This window comes from Chlorocebus sabaeus, chromosome 12, assembly GCF_047675955.1.
Source record: "Chlorocebus sabaeus isolate Y175 chromosome 12, mChlSab1.0.hap1, whole genome shotgun sequence".
Lineage (NCBI taxonomy): Eukaryota > Metazoa > Chordata > Mammalia > Primates > Cercopithecidae > Chlorocebus > Chlorocebus sabaeus.
Window position 1 is genome coordinate 102383268 of NC_132915.1, and position 20854 is coordinate 102404121.

The following is a 20854-nucleotide window of genomic DNA, read 5'->3' on the forward strand; positions in this document are numbered from 1 at the left end:
ATCCATTCTTTCTAATAAAAAAACAACATCAAATCACTGCCTCTTGGAGCCTTTTGGTAGAATAGGTGTGTGATGGTTGCCTTGGTTCTCAACTGAAGCTATTTCTGATTATATTCTCTGCTTAGCTCTGATCTGGAGCAGTTTAGACATTTAGGGCTTTATTCTTCATCCGAACATCAAGGAGGGCAGCCCACCTGCTGTGAGCCCTGAACCTGTATGTGCCCAGGAGACTGGGATCATTGCCAGGCTGCTGGAAGGAGGGAAGTGGGTGGGGGCTTCTTCCTCTTCAGAGGCATAACCAAGGCCAGACCAAGACTTTTCCTCAAGGCGCTGCAGTTTGGAAGGTACCTCATCAATACATATCTTAGTTCAAGTTGTGACAAGATGTTAGAGTGGAGATGTTTTGTTTTCAAGACTGTAGCTTGTAGCGGTGGTTCTTAATTGTGGCTGCACATCAGAATCACCTGGACAGTCTTGGAAACATGGGGGTACCCACAGCCCCCTCCCCCACAATCCCCCACAGACCATTGAATCTGAACTTGAATCTCTTGATGGGAGTCTGAAACCTAATCAGCCCTATTTTGTAAAAGTTTCCCAGGTAATTCTGAGGCAGAGTGAGGATTCAGAACTAGTTGCTTTGAGGTATCTGGAGAAACCCCAAACTTGAACATTTTGGATCTATAATGTGTTAGCTAAAAATGGAAGAGTTTGTTCCTCATTGTCAAAACTGTGGTCAAAGGAAGCACCCTGGGAGCTGCCCCAGCTTTTTTGCTGATGTTATTATCGTTAGCAGACTGAAAACTGAAAATTTTCCTCTTGGGGATGCTTGCCATGTTGTGGCTAGACCACCCCAGAGTTGGAATGGCATGAATAACGTACAATTGTAAGTATGCAGAGGCCAGCGTCTGAGAGCAAGATGGGTGCTGTGAGTGACCTAGGCTCCCAGGAGATCAGGAAACTTGTAGACCAGTGCCTTTCAACCCTGGCTGTGCATCAGAATCCACTTGGGAATTATTTTTAAAAAATTACAAATGCCTAGGCTTCATCCTTAGAGATTCTAAATGCTTAGGTTTAGAGCGGGACTCAGGAATCTGCTTTTGACTGGGCACCCTCATGGGTTCCAGTTGGATGAGAACCAGGGATGTAGTGATTTTGAGACCGATAGCAGTTTGCTTTGTGAAATCCTAATTTTCAAATTTCTAGTTGTCTTATATAGTGATTGTAAGACTGACAGAAATTTGCTTTGTGAAATCCTAATTTTCTAAAGATTTTTTTCTTGCCTAGTTACTAAGACTACCCTTAATTCAGCCCACAGAGATAAGAAGACGAATATTAACCATGGACCCCGTGGCCAGGACTTGAACCAGGCCTGTCTGAGCTCAGCTTAGAGCTCAAGCTCTCAGCCCCTGTTGCATGTGGGTGTAGCCCGACTCCTGCACTGCACAGTGGGCTCTTACCTCTTTTGATGTGGAAACAGCCATCTTACCAGGCCTCCACTGTGTAAGCAATATAGTTTATGAGTCCTTCCTAGGCTGTTCAGATCCTTCACAACTGGAGAATTGATCCTGGCTGGGTTTAGATATGGTGATTTGGACTTCTGGAGTTGTCCTGGAAGGCATCAGCCACTTCCTAGCTGGTCATTTTTCCACCCTGGCTCAGGTTTCTGCTTTCCCATCGTGCTGTTTGCCAACTCTGTGCTTATTAATGAGGAGCTGGGGGTATTTAGCTTGAAAAAAGAAGGTTCCTGAGGGACATGATTTTTGTCCTTGGAGATCTGAAACGCTTTGAACAAGCTATAAGGAGTTATGGTGAGACCTGGATACTTTTGGATGGTATTAGGGCTGGTTCTGGAAGAAGAATGTTCCAGGTAGTGGGATTAGCATGCACAGAGTGTGTGGCCAAGGAGACTTGCATTGATGGAGGAGTGGGGGAGATTTAAACATAAAGGCTTCTAAAGCCCTCCCTGCCATGGGGGTCCTTGAGTTTCTGGTGCTTGTCTGGAGGGCAGCTCCTAGTGATGGAGTGGTGGGCAACACCCTTGCCCATGCAGACCCTTGCCTCTGTGTCCTTGTTTGGCTCCCTAGCCCTCTGACCTAAGCCCTGAAGGTCCAGTGGCTCACTGTGCACAGGTTTGAAAAGAGGTGGGTGCTGATGTGGACTGTTGCTGGGTAGCCTGGGCCGTTTATGCTTTCCTGAGCATTTACTGTGTGCGGGCTCTAGGCTAGGCTCCTTAGATGTAGGGTCTCATTTAATCCTCATCACAATCTTATGATGTACCTGCTGTTATTGTCTTTGTTTTATATATGAGGAAGCTAAAGCTCAGACATGTTAAGTATTATAACTTAGTCCATGATTACTGTGTTAGTCCTCTATTGCTATGTAACAAATCACTCCCACACTTAGCAGCTTAAAATAATAAGCATTTATCTGTCTCAGTCTCTGTGGGTGAAGAATCCAAGAGTGGCTTAGCTGGGTGGTCCTGGCTTAGGGTCTCTCAGGAGGTTGTAGTCAAGATGTTGGCTGGGACTGTAGTCATCTGAAGGCTTGACTGGGGGTGGAAAGTCTGCTTCCAAGGTGGCTCATGCACAATGCCTGGCTATTGGCAGGAATCCTCCATTCCTTGCCATGTGGAACTGTTCATAGAGCCACTGAGTGTCCTCATGGCATGGCAGTTGACTTCTCCTAGAATGAGTGACCCAAGAGCACAAGACAGGAGCCAACAATGACTTTCATGGCCTGGCTCAGAATTCACATACTGTCATTTTCACAGGTATTCTATTAGTATCACAGATCAGCCCTCTTCACCAAGGGGGGCACTATACAACAGCTGGACACCAGCAAGTAGGAAGTGGGGGACCCCTTGGAGACTGCTTACCACAGGCCTCAGGTCAGAAGGTCAAATACAGGTAGTCTCTGGAACTTTCACAATTCTTCCTTTGCCAGTGCCCCAGCTATGTGACCTTGGGTAAGTCATGTTACCTCTCTGAGTTTTGGTTTCCCTGTTCATAGAGTGGGCATAGTAAGAGTACACCCCTCATAGGGTTATTTGGAGAAGGAAGTGAGATAATGCATATAGAGTACTTAGCACAGAGGCTGGCACCTAGTAAAACAACATCAACCATTTTTGAATGTGTAGTGCATACCAGGCATTTTGTTGAGTGGTTAAAGACTTTGTATGTGTTACCTCATTTAACCCTCAATTTACCCTAGCAGGTGCAATTATTATTTCATTTATAGATGTAGAAACTTAGGCACAGAGAGGTAATGTAACTGCCTGAGCTGGGTGGTAATGGGAGTGGGTATGTAATGGGAGCAAGGTGTGGACTCTGGCAGTAGGAGTTCAGAGTTTACTGCTGTTATTACTATTGTTGTTGTTGTGGCAGCTGTGACTATGGTTGTCACCCACCAGTGTCCCTTTGTGTCAGTCTCTGGCTTGCCCTAGGATACATGCCTTCCTGCCTCAGCCCCCTGCCATGCTGTTCTCCTATCTTCCTGCCTCTCAGTTCCCCTTCCTCTCCTTCGTATTCTTTTAAAATATTTCTTCTTCTTCTTCTTCTTCTTCTTTTTTTTTTTTTTTTTTGAGATGGAGTTTCACTCTTGTTGCCCAGGCTGGAGTGCAGTGGCATGATCTCGGCTCACTGCAACCTTCTCCTCCCGGGTTCAAACAGTTCTCCTGCCTCAGCTTCTCAAGTAGCTGGGATTACAGGAACCCCCCATCACACCTGGCTAATTTTTGTGTTTTTAGTAGAGACAGGATTTTGCCATGTTGGCCAGGCTGGTCTCGAACTCCTGACCTCAGGTGATCCGCCCGCCTTGGGCCCCCAAAGTGCTGTAATTACAGGCGTGAGCCATGCGTCCAGCCCTGTTCTTTTTAAACATTTCTTATTGTTAACAATTTTGAGTAGATATGTATACACACACACTGGATTTATATAGGCAGAGTGGTAAAATGAACCTTTGTATACCTGTTACCTAGATCCAACAATTGCCATATTTGCTTCATTTACCTCTTTTTTTCTTTTTTTATTTATTCCTGGAAATCTTTGAAAGCAAACGCCTAACATCCTATTATTTCCCTCCTTCAAACTTCAGATGTAGCTCTTTAAAAAGTTATTTTCTACCATAATCATAATAGCATTTTCACACCTAACAAAATTAGCAATAATTATTTAGGATCAAATTGGGGGAATTTCAAATTTCCCCAGTTGTCTCAAAAACAAACAAAACCCACTAACAGCAGTGACAATTCCAGGGCCTGCACATTGCATTTGGTTGGTTGTTATGTTTCTCAAATTCCTTTTGATTCTAGTGTAGTCCATCCTCCCTCTCCTCCCTCAAGCGCTTAACTTACTGAAAGTTGCACTGTGTAATATTCTAAATTGTAAACATTCTGCTTCCTCTTGGTGGCTTAACTTGTTCACTTGTCGCCTATTTTCTTTCAATTAGAAGTTAACCCAAGAGGCTTGATTGGATTTTGGGTCAGTCTTTTTGGAAAGAATGTGTCCTAGGTGGTGCTGGGTACTTGTTATCACGTATCACATCAGGAGACATCCAGTTGTTTTGCTCTTTGTCATGTGAAGATTTATTGATGGGTTCAGGTGGTGACTGTTTTATTCCTTCATTGTAAAGTTCACAATCTACCTTTTACCTAATTATTTTGTCTGTCAATGATCTTTGCCTGAATTGAGTATTTTATTCGGCCTAGCAAAATGGTGACTTTTCTCTCTCTCTTTTTTTTTCTTTTTCAGAGACAGAGTCTTGCTATGTCACCTAGGCTCTAATGCAGTGGTGTGGGCATAGCTCTCTGCAGCCTCAAACTTGTGGGCTTAAGCCATCCTCTGCCTCAGCCTCCTGGGTATCTAGGACTACATGTGTGTGCCACCATGCTTGGCTAATTAAAAAAAAAAATTTGAAGAGACATGATATCACTGTGTTGCCCAGGCTGGTCTTGGACTCCTGGCCTCAAGCAGTTATCCTGCCTCAGCCTCCCCAGTAGCTGAGATTACAGGCATGAGCTGCCACACCTGACTCTTACAGCTGAAATTCTTAAGAAGAATGTTTCCTCATCAGCTAGGGCTACTTGTACATATTTAATTCTTTCCTTTTAATTATCAATTTTCGAGTAAGCAGCTGGTGCCCCACTTACCTTTAATGGTGACTTGTGGGTGTGTAACTGCTTTGTTTTTGTTTTTGGTGAGCAGTCTCTCTCCTCCATCATAATGAACTCGTGGATGTTTATTATAAATCCTGTGTGTTTCAGTCAGTTATAGTCACCATTATTTTTGGTATACCAATTGTCCTGTCTTTGACCAGTAGGATCCCTTTTATGTTGGCTCCTGTGTCTTTTTAACATGATCCCGTTCATTTTTGATCGCTTCCCATACTTTTTGGCCCAACAAGATCCCCAGGGTTATGTTGCATGTTTTCTGTTGCAGACCTGGAATTAGGCATTCCTTCAGGGGGTTTCTTTTAGTGGGGAATATTATTTAGAAACCATAATCTGGGTGAAGACTACTCAGTATTACTGGGTTGCCATTGCTTTTAGGCCTTTGCCATGGACAAAAGTAGTAAATAGTTATTTTTTAAAAGGAAGAAGTCATGAGTTCATAGTTAGGGTGGATGATATTATTTCTCCATAATTCTTCCTTCTCTCCTTACACCTTGTCATACCTTCACTGTGGGTGGTGTATATCTCTCCACCCTATTGACTTTGGGCTTGGCCCTGGACTTGGTTTTGCCCATGGAATGTGGGCAGCATGGCAGTGTACAGATCTGAGCTGAGCTGGTGAGAGGCATGGCAAGCCTCGGCCAGCTGTCTTGGAACTTCCCTTCTCCATGCTGTACCAGTAACTGTTGCTTGTTTATCTTCAGTCCCCAAATGAGGACATTACAGTTGACCTGAACTGACTTGAAGTCTAGATTCCACCCTGAGACAAGCCAAAGCCAACCCGGCAGAGCTGAGCTGAGCTGCATCATCTACAGACCTATGAGCATGAAATAAATGTTGTTGTAAGCATCTGAGATTTGAGGATTGTTCGTTACACTACATTATCTTGTAAAAATATAATACTGATCTTTCCAATTCAAATCTAAGATTATAGAGTTGTTACTTAATTCCCTTGATATTTATATATTTTATTTTACAATGACAATTTTGGTTCCTAGCAACAGTTACTTTTTTATATTATCCCATCATATATATGTAAAATAATTTAAAAATGATCATACCAGTATTACTACTAATCAGTAGACTGCTGGTCAAAGTTTAACATTTTCTTGCAGTTAGTTCTTTTACTTCTTGTCTCCTCTCTTTCCTACTACTTATATACCCAAGTAGGCCTCCCTGTTGGACTTTTCCCTTAAAGGTCTTTGGAAGCACCAGGACAGAAAAGGAGGGTTATGCTAACTTGGTTCTAGAGGGTCTGCATACTGAGATACCCTGTCATAATCCCAGTACCTGGAACACAGTACATAGTAAATATTTGTTGAATGAGTGGAGTGTGAATGGATGCCTGAATAGGGGAAGCGCCACAGGAGAACATTTTCTGGCTGTGTTGAGGCACACTGCCAAGCGGGGGGGGTGTGCCAATCAAAGGAGTGGTATTACCAGGGTGTCTGTTTTGCGGTGTAACCACTTCCCACAAAGCAAGGGTATTTTCTGGTGAGCTCAGCCTTTTTTTTTTTTTTTTTTTTTTTTTTTTTTTTGAGACGGAGTCTTGCTCTGTAGCCCGGGCTGGAGTGCAGTGGCCGGATCTCAGCTCACTGCAAGCTCCGCCTCCCGGGTTCCCGCCATTCTCCTGCCTCAGCCTCCGGAGTAGCTGGGACTACAGGCGCCCGCCACCTCGCCCGGCTAGTTTTTTGTATTTTTAGTAGAGACGGGGTTTCACCGTGTTAGCCAGGATGGTCTCGATCTCCTGACCTCGTGATCCACCCGTCTCGGCCTCCCAAAGTGCTGGGATTACAGGCTTGAGCCACCGCGCCCGGCCAGCTCAGCCTTTTGAAGATTCATGTTTCCAAATGCAGTTGATAACTGAGGGTGGAGCTGTGGCTTTTCATGACTTCTGCTGGTTTCTGCAAGGGGGACCACAAAGAACATCATTTCAGGGCTTAGAGGAAGCCAGACAGACGGTGAATTAAGGATTGGCAGAGAGTAAGGAAAATGGAAGTTATAAATACGGGACCATAACTACCCTGTCCCCTGGTGACTCTAACGAGTGACCAAGTTTATCAAAAATTGGTGTATTAATGCAGATATAGCTTTGTAGCAATAATATCTCACAGCTGTGTTGAACTTACAAGTTGTGGCCTAGAGCCCCATTGCCACTGTGGTGGATTGGGTTGCAGGATGGATTCCTGGGTGGATTCCTGGCTGCAAGGGCTCGGGGCAGGGGCCACATTGTAAAGGAGGTCTGTCTGAAGGTCCTGGTGGCAGCAGCCGTCTAAAAGGGTATGTTTTCAGGGTGGTGTTTTGTCTCTACCAGAACTCCTTGCCAAATCTGTCAGTATGCCCAGTTCCCAGCCTATGGAATTGAAGGCACAGCAGTTCTCAGAGGCTGGTCTGAATGTCAGAACTCTTTTTGTCATTAGTTTTAACATGGAACAGTATCAAGGGGGAACTGCTGTTCTTAGAATGTGCTGAAAATGGGCACAGCCTGTGCTTTATTCAACCCAGGGTTCTGTCACAGCTGAGCTGCTGGGTCTGTTAAAGCCACACAGCTTGAAGAGCATGAACTTTGATCTGATGAAGCTGAGGTTGAGTCCCAGCCTCACCCCTCTAGCTTGGAGACTTAGGACAAGTCATGTATTTTCTTTATGCCTCGATTTTCTCATGTGTAAAGTTGGCGGGGGGCAGAAATCATAGCTTTTACCTTACAATGGGCATGTGAGAACTTAGTACGGTGCCTGTACAAAGCAAGTTCCTAGTTATGCATGGCTCTCATTTCACCAATATATAGTTTGAATAGGCACTGTGGGTTATAGATGGGAGGTTGCTGCTCAGAATATTCAGTGATGCCTGTGCAGGAGCCAGTGCCCCAGAGGAGGTGATACCTGAGTGGCAGGGTGTTTAAGAGCATGGTACCTGGAATCCTTCAGACCTAGGTCCATGTCCTGGTGCCCTGGATAGCTGGGAGACTGAGGTCTAGAACAAGACATCCACCATGGTGCCCTAGGGGCCCTGCAGACATCATGTGGGGAACTCACTCAGTCTTGGGGTTGGGACATTATCACTAGGCCTTGAAGGCTGAAAGAGATCATATCTTATTGGTGATTTGAGGAGTTGGGGGCAGTTGAAAAGGGAATTTCAGGCAAAATGTCTTTGAAAAGACAGGTGATGTGCTTAGCTTTTGGTGCCTGGTGTTCTTGACAGAAGAAAAGGAGAACCTGCTCTTCCCTCAGTTCTGTGCTCTGCCAGGGCATCATTGCCAGGGATATTGGTACACGCCAAAGGCTTACCAGAAGTCAGTGTTTCATTCCCTTGCCGACTGGCAGCTGGGGCATTGGGCAGTGGGTACCAATTTCAGTGAGGTGGAAAGCTTTCCTAAGTGGCCGTGGTTTTTCCAGTCTTCTCACTGCCCCTGCCAACATTGTTCCATCCCCACTGTCACATTTCCCAGTAGTCAGCCGTGCCTTCACTCATTCATCAATCTACTGTGCTAAATGCTGGAGAGGTGATGAAGGGGACCTCAGCACAATCCAACCTGAGTCAGGCAGATGTGTAAATAAATAGTAATCAAGAAATATTCAGGGGTTGGGGGGCTAGCGTATCAAGGAGAGAGTGAGGGTGGGGATGGGTGGAAGGCAAGGAGCGTGTCCCACAGAAGGGGATGTTTGGATAAGGAAGCCAGGAGAATGGGGTGGCCAAGAGCATTGCAAAAGCAGAACGATTCAGTTGCATGTGGGTGTTTGGAGAACAGTGGAAGTCTGTCATGAAGTAAGAAGTGTAGGTCTCTCCTGCAAGATCAGGACCAAAATCCAGAGGATGAGTGGCCAGGAAATACAAGGACCAATGGTGAGGTCAGCAGCAAAGGAGGTGGCAAGGAAGAAAGCGCCTCAAGCCTGGTGGGTGGGGCGGGGGGGCAAGAGATTCAGGGGCCTTGCACTGAAACCTTCACATACAAGGCCTGGCATCTTTGAGGAGCATGGACACGTGTCAAGAGAGCCAGGTTGGGCCAGGCAGTTTGAGTTGGCAGGAGAGGGCAATGAGGCTTGGAAGGGAGGCTTAGATGTGCCTGACTAAGGAGTTTGAGCTTCATCTTGTTAGCACTGGGCATTCACTGAGATATTTAAAAAAACAAAAAATAGAGACAAAGTCTTTCTGTGTTGCCCAGGCTAAAGTACAATGGCATGATCATAGCTCACTGCAGCCTCAAACTCCTGGGCTGAAGCAATCCTCCCGCCTTAGCCTCCCAAGTAGCTGGGACTACAGGTGTATGCCACCATACCCAGCCCTCTGAAGGATTTTAAAAAGGGCGCACCATGAACAGATTTTGTTTTAAGACATTCATTTCAACTGAGACAGAACCAACTGTAGTCAGGGAGACTAGTTAGGAGGATTTTGCCGTGGTCTGCATGAGGTAAGGTGGTCACACTGGAGAGAAGGGCAGGGCCTGATGTTACACTGGTTGTGAGGCTGCTGCGAGGGCCAAGATGAGAGGAAGCAGGCTGTAGGTGTGCCTGAAGAAAAGTGGACTGTCTACTTAGGGAGCAGAAGGAAGAACAGGGAGCAAGGAAGGATGCAGAGAAAGTGGCTCTAGAGGTAGGAGGAGGCCTAGTTAAGTCAAACAGGGTGATCAGCAATGTTTTGCTTGGAGGGAGGGAGGCCAGAAGGGCCAGAGACAGCTGATGGCCTGAAAGAAGGCTGAAGGACTCAGGAGGCCAAGGTAGGAGGACCACTTGAACCTAGGAGTTTGAGGCCAGCCTGGGCGACGTAGCAAGACCCCATCTTATCATCATCATCGTCATCATCATCATCATCATCACTGAAGGACCAAAAGTCAAGAAGAGGGCAAAGCACAGATTTGGTTAGGGGAAGGGGAGGGAAGCCAGGAAATAATGGAGGGAGGAGGATTTCAGAGTTCAGGGTCTTTGAGGTAGGGTGGCTCCGTGCTTGAAGGTGTGATGGCGGTGCCTTTGTGGAGCGCAGAGGAGATTGAGGCATGGGGGCACCCAGAAGTGAGAAGTTTAGTGAAGTGTGTGGAGGTGACAGCAGGAGAATGGGAGGAGGGGAAGACTCAAGCCAGAGCTATAGGCAAGGGAGCATCATAGTGGGAGAGCAGACAGCAGCATGGAGGGGAAGTAGAGGTGTCAGGACCCAGCTTGGGCCTCCCAGAAGACAAGCTGTGGGTCTGGACTGTGGACCTTGGAGGCGAGGAACCAGAACATCCCCAGTATCTACTCCTAGGTTTGAGGCACAGACCAGGTGCTCAGTGTTAGTGGAAGGCAGGCCAGCAGTGGTCTGGGTAGGCCTGCTGGTCCTCTCCCTCTTCCTCATTGTCTGTGGCCCTGGAGGGAACCTGCTAAGTTCCTCTAAAGTGTGTTTTAAGGAAAAGGCAGTTCTGGTTAGAATGAGGAGGTGAGAGCAGCATTAACAGAAATGTTTTGGGACAAAGGAGGTATTCTTCAGATAAAAGATATGTTCCTGTGGGACACTTACTCTAGAGGGATTCAATTTCACCCTTCCCTGTATCAGGCTGGAGCTTGAGACCTTGCTTGAGCTTGACTTGACCAGCCTCTGTTGGGTCCCTTTCTGGTTTACAGAAAGGCTGGCCTGCCGGCATGGAAGGCTCCCTGCAGAAGTCCACAGTTTCCTCCAGGCCACATGACACGTTGCAGTTCAGGAAAACACTGCCTGTGGGTCCAGGAACCTGACCCTCTGGCCTTTTGTCTGGATGCTGTTTGCCTGCTCTGAAGAAGCAGGCATTCCAGAAAGCCGAGGTCAGTGTTGGACGTTGGACAAACCCTGTGTGTCTTTGCTGCTCCTTGGAATCACAGTGTTTGGCCCTCGGAGAGGGAATAACGTGGCCAGCAGGCAGTCGTTTGTAAAGTGGAGATCGGTTTCACTGACATCATTAAAACCCCTCTCTCAGGTCACATGCTGGGCAGTTTTCTCAGACCATTTCTCTCTGGTACACTACCCTAGTCCAATCTACTGCCACCCCTCCTCTGAATGATGACAGCAGCCTTTTCATGTCTCCCCACATTAAGTTCCATCCCCCAGCCTCCTCTTTGGAACCAGAGACATCTTTCTAAAGCCAAAGTCTGACCATGTGCCTGCCCTGTGTAGAGCCCTCTGTGGCTCCCCACTGCTTCTAGGATGCAGATCCCCCTTCATGCAGCCCCACCTTCATGCAGCCTCCCAGGTTCTGTGAAATAGGCCAGCAGCAGACCTCCCGACTCTCCTGCTCCAGTTCACCACTTTGTGTGTACACCACAGCCTCCCTGGTGTTCACTCCTGTCTGAGCACCTCTGCCCAGGTTGTGCCTTCTGCCTGGAATGCTCTGCTCTGCCTCCGGGAGATGACGAGCAGTCAGAGCTCCGAGGTAGTGCTCCTTCTTCTCATGTTCCCTCTCATAGCTGCCTCATACATGTGGCACTTCTTACATATGGCACTTTTCACCATTGTACTGAGATATTACGACTTTTAAAAGTTTGAATTATGAGTTCAAAGTCTGTCTCCCTCCTGGTTTGTGAACTCCAGGAATGCAGAGATCATGCCAGTACTCTTCATCCCTGACTCCTGTGACCTAATGCAGTGCCTGATGTTGTTTATTATTTGTCGAATACATTTAGGATGTAGCAATAGTAATAATACTGAAATCCCTTGAATCCTTTCCACTTATATGCTGTCTGCCTTTCTTTGTTCAAAAAACTGGATTAGGTAGTAGGGGCAGTCTTGGTGTCCACAAGTTGGGGCTGAGACATAGAAAGGATGACTCCCAGCGTACGACTCATTAGAGCTGTTGTTACTTAGCACCCAAAGGCTAAACAGCTGTCTAATTTGTTACTGCTCTGAGTTCACATTTATTATTTGCACATTTTCTAGGAATTGGTCTGTTTTAACAATTTCTTGTCACAATGGAAACAGAGTAGAAAAGGAATTCCCTCAACTCCGTTCATTTCATGGTGGAGATAAGAGTAGGGGCTGGAGTTCCTCTCTGAGCCACAGGAAAAGACCTGCCTGAAGGGTGGGGAGAGGCTACTGGGGCAGGAGTCTGAACTGGCTACACACACAGGCCAGCAGCACATTTGATCCAACTCTTTGCAACTTTGAAACTCATTTTTTTCCTCCTTCTTGAGCATAGATATGACATTAGTGTTGGTTAGAAACCAAATTTCCTTTTAAGTGAATTAATAACACAAAACAGAGCCTTTGGTGAACAGCTGTTTTCATCCTTGGGGACTTGGCGCCTGGTTGGGATTTTTTTGTCTGCAAGGAAAAGAGGGTTTGTTTGAACTCTTGTCATGGGAACAACTGCATGATCCCAGGAAGTTTGGGGTAGTGAGAGGATCATAAGTTTTGGAGGCAGGAAGGTCTGCATTTGAAACTTGGCTCTGCTACTCTGTAGCTGTGTGATCATAGGCAAGTTCCCTTATCTTTCTGTGTCTCTGTTTTCTTCTCTGTAAAGTGGAAATGATTCCCATCTCATAGTGTTATGATAGTTAAGAAGATTGTGTAAGAGGGGGCCTAGAATGAGCCTGGTACATGGCAGAAAGTCACAAATTGTTTCTTAATTTTTGAGAGAAGTCGGGGATGTGATAAGGAGAAAAGCAATAGGCAGTGCTAATAAGTCAAGCTGAGAAGGGCTCTGGGCTCAGCAGTATGTAAAGCTTGCCAAGGGTAGGACCTCATCTGTCATTGCTATATCCCTTATGGCAAGCAGTGAGTAAGCAGTGTCTGGTACATGACAGGATCAATACTTGTCAATACTTGTTTGATGAATGACAAGTGTGTAGAAAAGCATTTCTACTTGTATGGCTTAAAGCTTAAGAGCGTGGGCTCTGGAGTGAGAAGGACCTGGGTTTCTATCTTTGTGACCATGGTCAAGTCACTTAGCCTCTCTGAGTCTCAGTTTCTGTGTCTGTAAAAAGACACGAGGATAGCATGAGATTATTTTCAGCATTATTGAGGGATAATTTACATATGATAAACTGTGCATACTAAAGTCAACAATTTGATATGTATGTATCTGTAAAACCATCGCCATCTCAATATAATGAACATATCCATCACTCCAAAAGTTTTTTCATACCTCTTTGCAATCCCTTCCTCCTCTTCCACTCCTTCTACTGTTCTTGAAATTAGGTAGTGTATGTCCTTAAAGTTTGTTATTCTGTTTCAAAATTGTTCTGACTATTCTAATCCTTGGCATTTCCATATGCACTTTAGGATCAACTTGTTAAGTTTTTCCAAAGAAGTCTGCTGGGATTTTGATGGTCATTGTGTTGAATCTGTAGATCCATTTGGGGAGGATTGACATTTTAATGATACTGCATCACCTGAACCATGAAACACAATGTAACTCCATGTATTAAGGACTCATAACACTAAGGACCCATAGCACAGTGTATCACCTCATGTGTGTAGATCTTCTCTAATTTAGTAATGTTACATAGTTTGCATTGTATAGGCCTTATACATCTTTTGCCAAATATATGTGGGATTTTCTACACAGATGATGATGTCTCTGTGAATAATGACAGTCTTGTTTCTTTCTGAACTGGATGCTATTGTTTCTTTTTCTTGCCTTGTTGCATGGGCTATAGCCTCTAGTACAATGTTGGGCAGAAGTGATGAGAGCAGATATCCTTGGCGTGGTACTGATCTTAGAAGAAAAGTGGTCTTTACTCATTAAGGATGATGTATGTTAGCAGTAGGTTTTTCATAGATGCCTTTTTATCTGGTTGAGGAAATTTCCTTGTATTCCTCATTTACTAAGAGTTTAATCTGGAATGGATATTTGAGTTTTATCAAATGCTTTTCCTGCATCTATTGAGATAATCGTATGGTTTTTCTTTTTTAGTCTGTTACTGTAGAGAATTACATTGATTGATTTTTGAATATTAAACCAACCTTGTATTCCTGTGGTAAACCTCACTTGGTCATGATGAATTAATTATCTTTTTTTATATTGTTGGATTTGATTTGTTAAAATTTTGTTTAGAATTTCTGCATCTGTGTTCATAATGGGGAATGTTGATCCATATTTTTCTTTTCCTGTGAAGGTTTTGTCTGGTTTTGGTATCAGCATAATACTGCCCTCACAAAGTGAGTTGAGAAGTATTCCTTCCTTTTCAGTTTTCTAGAAGAGTTTGTATAGAATTAGTATGAGTCTTTATTAAATATTTGGTAGATATTACCAGTAGAGCCACCTAGATCTGGAGTTTTCTCTGTGGAAAGTTTTTTTTTTCTTTTAAATAGACTTTATTTTTAAGAACAGTTTTATGTTTCTAGCAAAATTGAGCAGAAAGTACAGAAAATTCCCATGTATCTCCTGACCCCATACATGCACAGCCTCCCCCACTATTGGCATCCTCCCCCAGAGTGGCAGATTTGTGAAAATTGATGGCCCTACACTGATACAGCATCATCACCCAAGGTCCATAGTTTTCATTAGAGTTAATTTATGGTGTTGTACATTTTTCAGTTTTCACAAATATATAATCACATGCATCTACCATTATAGTGTCGTACAGAATAGTTTTACTAGTCTAAAAATCCTCCGTGCACCACCTATTCATCTCTTCCTCTCTCTTAACCCTTGGCACCACTGGTCTTTTTACTATCTCCATAGTTTTACCTTTTCCAGAATGTCTTATAGTTAGAATCATATAGTATGTAGCCTTTTCAGTTTGGCTTCTTTCATTTAGTAATAAGCATTTATGTTTTCTTTATGTCTTTTCATGGCTTGATAGCTCATTTCTTTTTAGTGCTGAATAATAATTTATTGTTTGCATATACCACAGTTTATCCATTCACCTACTGAGGAATATCTTGATTGCTTCCAAGTTTTGGCAGTTATGAATAAAGCTTCTATAAAGATTCATGGGCAGATTTCTCTGTGAACACAAGTTTTCAACCCATTTGGGTAAATACCAATGAAAGTGATTGCTAGATCATTGTGGAAAGCTTTTAAACCACAAGTTTAATTTCTCTAACTATTCAGGTTATCTTTTTCTTTTTTAGTGAGTTTTGGTTGTGTTTGTCAATGAGCCTGTGCATTTTATCTAAGTTGTTAAATTTATTCCCATGAAGTTGTTCATAATATTCCCTTATTATTCTTTTAATATCTGTAGGATCTGTCATGATGTCGCCTGCTCTCATTCCTTGTATTGGTAATTTGTATCTCTTTGCTTTTTTTCCCCCGATCAGTCCAGCTAAAATTTACTAATTTTATTGATCTCAAGGAGAGCTTTTGGTTTCATTATTTTTTCTATGGCTATTCTGTTTTCTGATCCATTGATTTCTTTTCATATTCTTTCTTCTGCTTGCTTTGGGTTTAATTTTCTTTTCTTTTATAGTTTCTTAAAGTAAAAGCTGAAGTCAATGATTTGAGCACTTTCTTCATTTCTACTGTAGTTTTCTAATGCTATAAATTTTCTTATAAGTGCTGCTCTAGGTTTGCTCCCACACATTTTGATATTTTGTGCCTTCATTTCCATTAAATTAAAATACTTTCTAATTTTCCTTTTGATTACTTTTTGACCCATGAACTATTAAAGATGTGTTATTAGTTTCCAAATCGCTAGGTATATTCTATTGATTTATTGTCTTGTCTTGTCTCATCTCGTCTCATCTCATCTCTCTTCCCTTTTCCTTTCCCTTTCCCTTCTTTTCCTTTCTCTGAGACAGAGTTTTGCTCTTGTTGCCCAGGCTGGAGTGCAATGGCGTGATCTCAGCTCACTGCAACCTTCGCCTCCCGGGTTCAAGCGATTCTCCTGTGTCAGCCTCCTGAGTAGCTGAGTTACAGGCATGTACCACCACCTCTGGCTAATTTTTTTTTGTATTTTTAGTAGAGACGGGGTTTCGCCATGTTGGTCGAACTCCTTACCTCAGGTGATCCACTGTGCCCAGCCTCTGCTATTGATTTCTGATTCCATTGTAGAGAACATACTTTGTATGACTTAATTTAAATTTATTAAGATTAGTGGCTAAGAATATGGTCAGTCTTGGTAAATGTTTGGTGTGAACTTGAGAAAAAAGTAAGTTCAGGCCAGGCGTGGTGGCTCACACCTATAATCCCAACACTTTGGGAGGCTGAGGTAGGAGGGTTGCTTGAGCCTAACATAGTGAGACTGTGTCTCTACAAAACAAAACAAAACAAAACAAAACTTAACTGGGCATGGTGGTGCATGCCTATAGTCCCAGCTACAAGGAGGCTGAGGTGGGAGGATCCCTTGAACCCAGGAGGTTGAGGCTTCAGTGAGCCATGATTGTGCCACTACACTCAAGCCTGGGTGACAGAGCAAGACTCTCTCTCAAAAAAAAAAAAAAAAGTAACTTCACACTGTTTTTTGTTCTCCTTTCCTTCTTTTTCTGACTTCTTTTTAATTGATTGAGCACACTTCATGGTTCCACCTTAACCTCTTTATTGGCTTACAAAATATAATTTCTTTTAGTGGTTGGTTTAGGGTTTTTAGTGTATATTTTAAACTTACCATAACCTACTTTCAAGTGATAATATACCATTTTATGTATAATTTAAGACATTTACAACAGTGTATGTCTATTTACCTCCCTCCTATTCTTTGCAGTATTGTTGTCATACATTTTTCTTCTAAATATGCAATAATCGGGCCGGGCACAGTGGTTCACACCCGTAATCCCAGCACTTTGGGAGGCCAAGGCGGGTGGATCACGAGGTCAGGAGTTTGAGACTAGCCTGGCCAACATAGTGAAACCCTGTCTCTACTAAAAATACAAAAGTTAGCTGGGCGTAGAGGCATACATGTATAATCCCAGCTACTTGGGAGGTTGAAGCTTGAACCCTGGAGGCGGAGGTTGCAGTGAGCCAAGATCGCGCCATTGCACTCCAGCCTGGGCGACAGGGCGAGACTCCGTCTCAAAAATAATAAATAATAAATAAAATAAATAAAAATAAATATGCAGTAATCTCTATATTGTTATTACATTTGCATTAAATGATAATCTGTTAAAGTCTATTATCTTTTAAAGAAATTTTTAAAAGTGTATATAATCAGGTACACAAATCTTAAGGGTATAACTCAGTGTATTTTTGCAAAGCAAACAACGTAGCCACCATCTGAATCAAGATATAAAACTTACCAGCACCCCGGAAGCCTACCTCATGCCCCCTCCAAGTCATCAGCTATGTACAAATGTAACCACAGTTCTATCACCATAGGTAGTTTTGTCTGTTTTTGAACTTTATGTAAATAGAATCATAAACTGTGTACATTTTGTCTGGCTTCTTTCACTTAACATTATATATGTGAGATTTATCATGTTTTTGTGTGTAGCAGGAGTTTTTCCTTTTTCATTTTTGTGTAGTATTCCATTCATTGTGTGAGTAGATCATATTTTATTTATCTTTTTCAATGGTGATGGATATTTTGGGTTTCTGGTTTGGAGCTATTATGAATAGTGATGCCACAAACATCCTTGAACATGCCTTTTGTTAGACAAGCTCTCATTTTTCTTGGATGCTATATGTGTGAATGAAATTGCTGGCTCATAAGATATGTGTATATTTAGCTTAATAGATACTGCCAAACTGCTTGCTTTCTTTGTTTTTTAAATATTATTTTTTAAAATTTTAAGTTGTGGGATACATATGCAGGACATGCAGGTTTGTTACATAGGTAATGTGTGCCATGGTGGTTTGCTGCACCTATCAGCCCATCACCTAGGTAAAAAGTGATTGTATCATTTCACATTCCTATTGGCATTCTGTGAGAGTTTCAGTTGTCCAGCATCTCTGTCAGCACTTTGTGTTGTCAGAAGACAAAACAGTACCAAATGCAGAGTTCACCTCAGCACATTTATCCTCTTTCTGGCATCTTGAGCCCCCAAATCCTGGCTTCTTTGGTTGCTCTCTATCTTTAAATTGCTGTGTTTTTGTTATTGTAGTTACTGTATCCAATTTTTATAGTTAGTATCAGTTACTTTGCCATAGACAGAGTCAAAGTTTCTTTCTTCCTTTCCTTTCCTTTCCTTTCCTTTCCTTTCCTTTCCTTTCCTTCTTTTTTTGAGATGGAGTTTTGCTCCTTCCTTCCCCCCCTTTCTCCCTGCACCCCTCCCTCCCTTCTTCCTTCCCTCCTTCCTTCCTTCCTTCCTTCCTTCCTTTCCCTCCCTTCCTTTCCCTCCCTCCCTCCCTTCCTTCCTTTCCCTTCCTTCCTTCCTTTCCCCTCCTTCCTTTCTTCCTTCCTTCCTTTCCCTCCCTCCCTCCCTCCCTCCCTTCCTTCCTTCCTTCCTTCCTTCCTTCCTTCCTTCCTTCCTTCCTTCCTTCCTTCCTTTCCCTCCCTTCCTCTCCCTTCCTTTCCCTCCCTCCCTCCTCCTTCCCTCCCTTCCTTCCTTCCTTTCCCTTCCTTCCTTCCTTCCTTCCTTTCCCTCCCTCCCTCCCTCCCTCCCTCCCTCCCTTCCTTCCTTCCTTCCTTCCTTCCTTCCCTTCTTCCTTCCTTCCTTTCCCTCCTTCCCTCCCTTCCTTCCTTCCCTCCTTCTTTTCCTTTTCCTTTTCTTTTTCTTTTCTTTCAGAGTTTTGCTCTTGTTGCCCAGGCTAGAGTGCAATGGTGTGATCTCAGCTCACTGTAGTCTTTGCCTCCCAGGTTCAAGTGATTCTCCTGCCTCAGCCTCCTGAGCACCTGGGATTATAGGCGCCTGCCACACCGGCCAATTTTTGTATTTTTAGTGGAGACAGGGTTTTGCCATATTGGCCAGGCTGGTCTTGAACTCCTGACCTCAGGTGATCCACTCGTCTTGGCTTCCCAAAGTGCTGGCATTACAGGCATGAGCCATCGCACCTAGCCAAGTCTCTTTTTTTATTTTGAAAACTATCTTCTGTGGAAACAAATTATTTTTCTTAAATTATATTAAGGCATTATTCTACTCTAAAGCATTGGGATGGCATGAGGTGCTACTACGTATGTCTGGGTAATTGCAGTTTTCATGTCACTATGTTATGTTTACTGCTATAGTATCTGGAATATGTTCCATTTGAAAGGAATTTATGGAACTGTAACTTACCTTTATGATTATACACATCTTTTTGTGTTTATTTGATCTTAGCTTAAGTTGAAAATGTCAGTGAAAAAAATATATTGTGAAGCTTCCATAATCTAGTTTTACTTTCGTAAGCAGACATTTAGCCTGCAATGATAGGCTTCTTGTCAATGTTGCATGACATCTGCAAAGGGGAAGGAGCATCCACCTCCAGAATATACATAAGGGAGAGGGGACCTTATTTATGAGAAGAAGGCTTGACTTGAAAAGACTGAAAATTTTTGAAAACTCAGATTTACCCTAATACAATAGCCTTGTTTTGGAATACCCTTCAAAATTGCTTATTGCATTGCCAAGCAAAAGAAGTCACTGTGGCAAGAGAGAACTTGGTGATGCTGCATAACTTAAACATGCCTGAGCTAAGTTGTGGCCTGGAGCAGAGGAAGGAGATTAAGCAGTTCCTGTGTCAAGTGATGTGATTTCTAGAGTAGCTCACCTGTCTTCTGGTGTTTTGAAGCAGGTCATGGAAAGAATTGGCAGCAGTGCCATTTCTCTTAAAACTCATTGCAGCCAGGCGCGGTGGCTCATGCCTGTAATCCCAGCACTTTGGGAGGCCGAGGCGGGCGGATCACGAGGTCAGGAGATTGAGACCATCCTGGCTAACACAATGAAACCCTGTCTACTAAAAATACAAAAAGTTAGCCAGGCGTGGTGGTGGGCGCCTGTAGTCGCAGCTACTAGGGAGGCTGAGGCAGGAGAATGGCGTGAACCCGGGAGGCGGAGGTTGCAGTGAGCTGAGATCACGCCACTGCACTCCAGCCTGGGTGGCAGAGCGAGACTCTGTCTCAAAACGAAAAACAAACAAAAAAACCTCATTGCATGAACTGCTAGTGATAGTTTTAGTGCAACACAGCTCCTACTGACATCTGTACCTGCATATTGTCACCATCCAAGAAGAATTGTTATACTGCAAACCCTTTGAGAAATTTCAAAGTTTTCAAAATGGCAGACAGTTCCTTTGCCAACCTAAATTTTGACCGAAAGGAATGTCAGGGCTATCTGTGCACAGATGAAGCATCTGCTCTCTCTGGCAATACTTCTGGTTTTGTAGGTTTCATGAGGCAAGAAGGCCCACCTGTCACTGTGGCTGGGACTTTCTATGTCAGCATGCATTGATGTCAAAGAATGCAATGGTCCTGAAAGCCTGCTTTGACAGCCTGTGATTTCATCAGAGCCAGGCCTTGAGTCACTGCCTTCTCAGGAGGATTTTTTATGAAATGGAGCAGAACAGAAAGCTGCTTCGACTACACAGGAGTTCACTGGCTCTCCAAAGGATAAGGCTTGAAGTACTTGACTGAACTTCAGAATGAAGTTCTACTTTTTTTTTTTTTTCTTTGAAAGGAAAGGAAAACTCACAAAAGAGAGAAGGAGGAATTCATTCATGACTTGGCTTACTTAATCAGATATTTTTGGCCATGTGAGTGAGGTAAACCTTTCAATTCACCATTATAGATGTTGCTGAAGAGTGGGCATTTTTAGCCACTCTGCCTTGTACAAGAGGAGACGTGGGTGGACAAGTCTGCAAACCTTCTCCTGCTGGAAGAAATGTTTGTGCAGCCTGGGAGTGACAGAGTCATGCTGAGTTTTCAGCAGCAGAAATCTGCAGAGACCAGTAGA

General features: G+C 43.7%; 1 protein-coding gene across 17 annotated transcripts in view; it reads left to right on the forward strand.

Moving 5' to 3' along the window:
* Positions 1-20854, forward strand: part of RALGPS1 (Ral GEF with PH domain and SH3 binding motif 1) — a 304597-nt gene that overhangs the window by 63081 nt on the left and 220662 nt on the right. Inside the window, exon 5 of one of the 17 annotated variants that reach the window (XM_073021936.1) lies at positions 10759-15062. The exons of the other annotated variants lie outside the window; for them this stretch is intronic. Within the exon in view, the coding sequence (XP_072878037.1) occupies positions 10759-10869 (111 nt within the window). The 3' untranslated portion in view covers positions 10870-15062. Of the gene's footprint in view, positions 1-10758; positions 15063-20854 lie in introns of those variants that run through there. 17 annotated transcript variants of the gene reach the window in all.